Source organism: Penaeus chinensis, chromosome 29 (genome assembly GCF_019202785.1).
Source record: "Penaeus chinensis breed Huanghai No. 1 chromosome 29, ASM1920278v2, whole genome shotgun sequence".
NCBI lineage: Eukaryota > Metazoa > Arthropoda > Malacostraca > Decapoda > Penaeidae > Penaeus > Penaeus chinensis.
The window spans coordinates 10,604,547-10,607,046 of record NC_061847.1 but is presented as its reverse complement, the minus strand read 5'-3'; the positions used below and the strand labels follow the sequence as shown (position 1 = coordinate 10,607,046).

Sequence of the window (2,500 nt, the reverse complement as noted above, 5' to 3'; positions counted from 1 at the left end):
CGGGCCGCAGCTGTAGTCGAAGTAGAAGTGCTTCCTGTCCTCGCTGAGGCACGCGTCGTGGGCCAGAGTGGCGAAGTTCATGAGGCCGATGGAATGGTGCAGACCTTCATCTCCGTTTATCAAACTATGCTGTTAGCAGGAGGGACAGGTTGAAATATAATGCACTCTTACAGCACTGACAAAGATAATGATAATGAATCACTTTCTTTTGTTATAAGTAGTATGAGTTATTAGGACTAATTATAGGAAAGGAAGAATACATTTTAGGTAGGAAATTAAAACAGCTATTCTGAAGCATCAAAAGTCATAGATAATGACTCAGAAACAACACAGACGAAAATTACTGTAATCTCAAAAATGCAATACAATACCACATATAGTTAAACTGTTCTGGATATTGAACATTTCGAAGTTTTTATTTTAAATTTACTTATTGACAACAGATATTTTGTATGGAATGAGAAAAAGATAGTAAAATCGTGGCTCACAGACTAGAATCTATAAAACACACAGTATCATTCACAGGAACTTACCATGATCTTAGGAATAGGGGCTGGAGTGCGAAGGCTGACACCAATACTCTCGTAGAAAGTAATGTAGAAGAGACTATCACTGAGGTTATCAACTGCAAAATTGACTGATGGTTCTGTGCCGGCGTAGATCACCAACTGCGTAAAGATGTATCTAAAACAAGAGAAAGAATGGTCAAAAATTGAATTATATTTTCAATGCAAACTATGTAGATTGATTCACACACATATGCTCAAACTACCGATACAAGAGATTCTTAGATCCAGATAATATCTATTAGACAACACTTGTTCTGATTATCGTGCAACACATCTGTAGAATACTTTATATCTTACTTCTGCAGTGTGCCTTTGCCGTCGAAGTGGGTGTAAAGAGTCTGGATGTATGGATAGTCGAGGTTGGCGACGGCTTCGACGAGGCGGCCAATGATGTAAGCAAGGTTCTCTGGCTTGGCCGGGTAATGCTCCATGCGGTGCGAGAGGTCGTCGACGGTTTTCTTGATGTATTCCTGAAAGACACAAATGTCAATCGGATTTCACCTTCTTACAAGTGAAAGGAGTTATCAACAAGAGATCATTCTATCTCAACTTGTGAAATTCGACCTACCATGATGCCGTTAACAATTTGGCCAGTGACCGGCCTGCCTGTGAGGACCTGCTCCAGAGGAATGAACTCGTCGCCCTGTTGAAATGGATAATGTTAGCGTAATGCAGAAATAATGATCGAATTAGTAATATTCCACTAGGATTTACAAGAATGCCTCACTGATAGTCCACCTCATGTATGATAGTAGAACGAACCTGTGGCCTTTCGATATCATACTGCCAGCTGTAGTGAGGATGGACGTCATAAGTAACAGTGATGGGCTCGCCAACCTCACGCACAGCCTTCAGCTCTAAGGTCTGCCGAGAGAAAAATTACACTCCATTGGCCCAAACTCCATCGACAGTATAAGGTCGTATCATCACATCCTTAAGCTCATTTTCTGTTAATATCTGTAGAGACGACCCAACGACAAACCTGGTTGGTGAAGGTGTCCACTTGCTCGTTTTTCTCCTTGTTGGTCAAGACAGTGATGGTTCCCTCCACCACGGCCTGCTCGATCCTTCGGTGCGTGTCTCCGCGGATGAGGTAGCTGGCCACCGAGCTCCTTTGGATGATATTCTCTGTGTACTTGCTGCTGTGGATCTAGGAACAGAGGGAGAGGGCGATGTAGACGGCTAAGCACAAGTAGATAGACGGATAGATAGAAACAAACAGACACAGAGAGGCAAAAATATTGAAATCATATCCTCTGAGTGATGTACAAAAAAACCTTTCCTGAACTATGAACTTTAGAGAAGCGATAGCAAATGGACGATGATTCACGGAGACCTGGTCCATAAAGTGATAGCTCTTTAGAACGGAAACATTTAAGGGATTAAGCATAACCAATCAGTGTGACTCCATACCTGCAGAGACACCAAGTTTTCACACATGTCGAAGTCTGTGGTTCTACTGATGGACCAGAGTGTATCCTCAATATGGGGCACGTTCGCCAGCTGACCCGGGGATGTTTTGCCAGTCTTGCTAGTCTTTGAAGAAGTCTTGGAAGAAGTCTTGGAAGACGTCTTGCTAGTCTTCGATTTGGTTTTTGTAGTGTAGCTGTCGAGAGCAAGACAGCAATGTTACTGGATCGCGTTTCAAACACCTTTAGGAATAGCTACGATGATCTTCATACCACAGCCAAATAAAAATGCAGGATACTGAGAAAACTAGAATATATTGATGACAGTATTAGCAACAAGCATTTAAACATTTTCTCTAAAAGTTAATTGTGTCAGTTGAACACAAAAATATCTAATTACTGCAATACCATATCATGAAAGCCCTTCTCTAGAGCTTTTCAGCAGTATACTTATGTCTGATGCACGAAGGAAAGTAATTCAGTGTGTTTAAGTACCTGGAGGAGTAGGCATCTCGCTGGATA

General features: G+C 41.8%; 1 protein-coding gene across 1 annotated transcript in view; it reads right to left on the bottom strand.

Moving 5' to 3' along the window:
* LOC125040518 (hemolymph clottable protein) overlaps positions 1-2,500 on the bottom strand; it is a 13,746-nt gene that overhangs the window by 9,409 nt on the left and 1,837 nt on the right. The window contains exons 6-13 of the mRNA XM_047635078.1: positions 2,474-2,500; positions 1,983-2,175; positions 1,552-1,719; positions 1,332-1,433; positions 1,138-1,212; positions 867-1,039; positions 534-684; positions 1-129 (exon numbers count right to left, since the gene is read on the bottom strand). The exon at positions 1-129 is cut by the window's left edge and continues 66 nt beyond it; the exon at positions 2,474-2,500 is cut by the window's right edge and continues 75 nt beyond it. Of these exons, the coding sequence (XP_047491034.1) occupies positions 1-129; positions 534-684; positions 867-1,039; positions 1,138-1,212; positions 1,332-1,433; positions 1,552-1,719; positions 1,983-2,175; positions 2,474-2,500 (1,018 nt within the window). The remainder of the gene's footprint in view (positions 130-533; positions 685-866; positions 1,040-1,137; positions 1,213-1,331; positions 1,434-1,551; positions 1,720-1,982; positions 2,176-2,473) is intronic.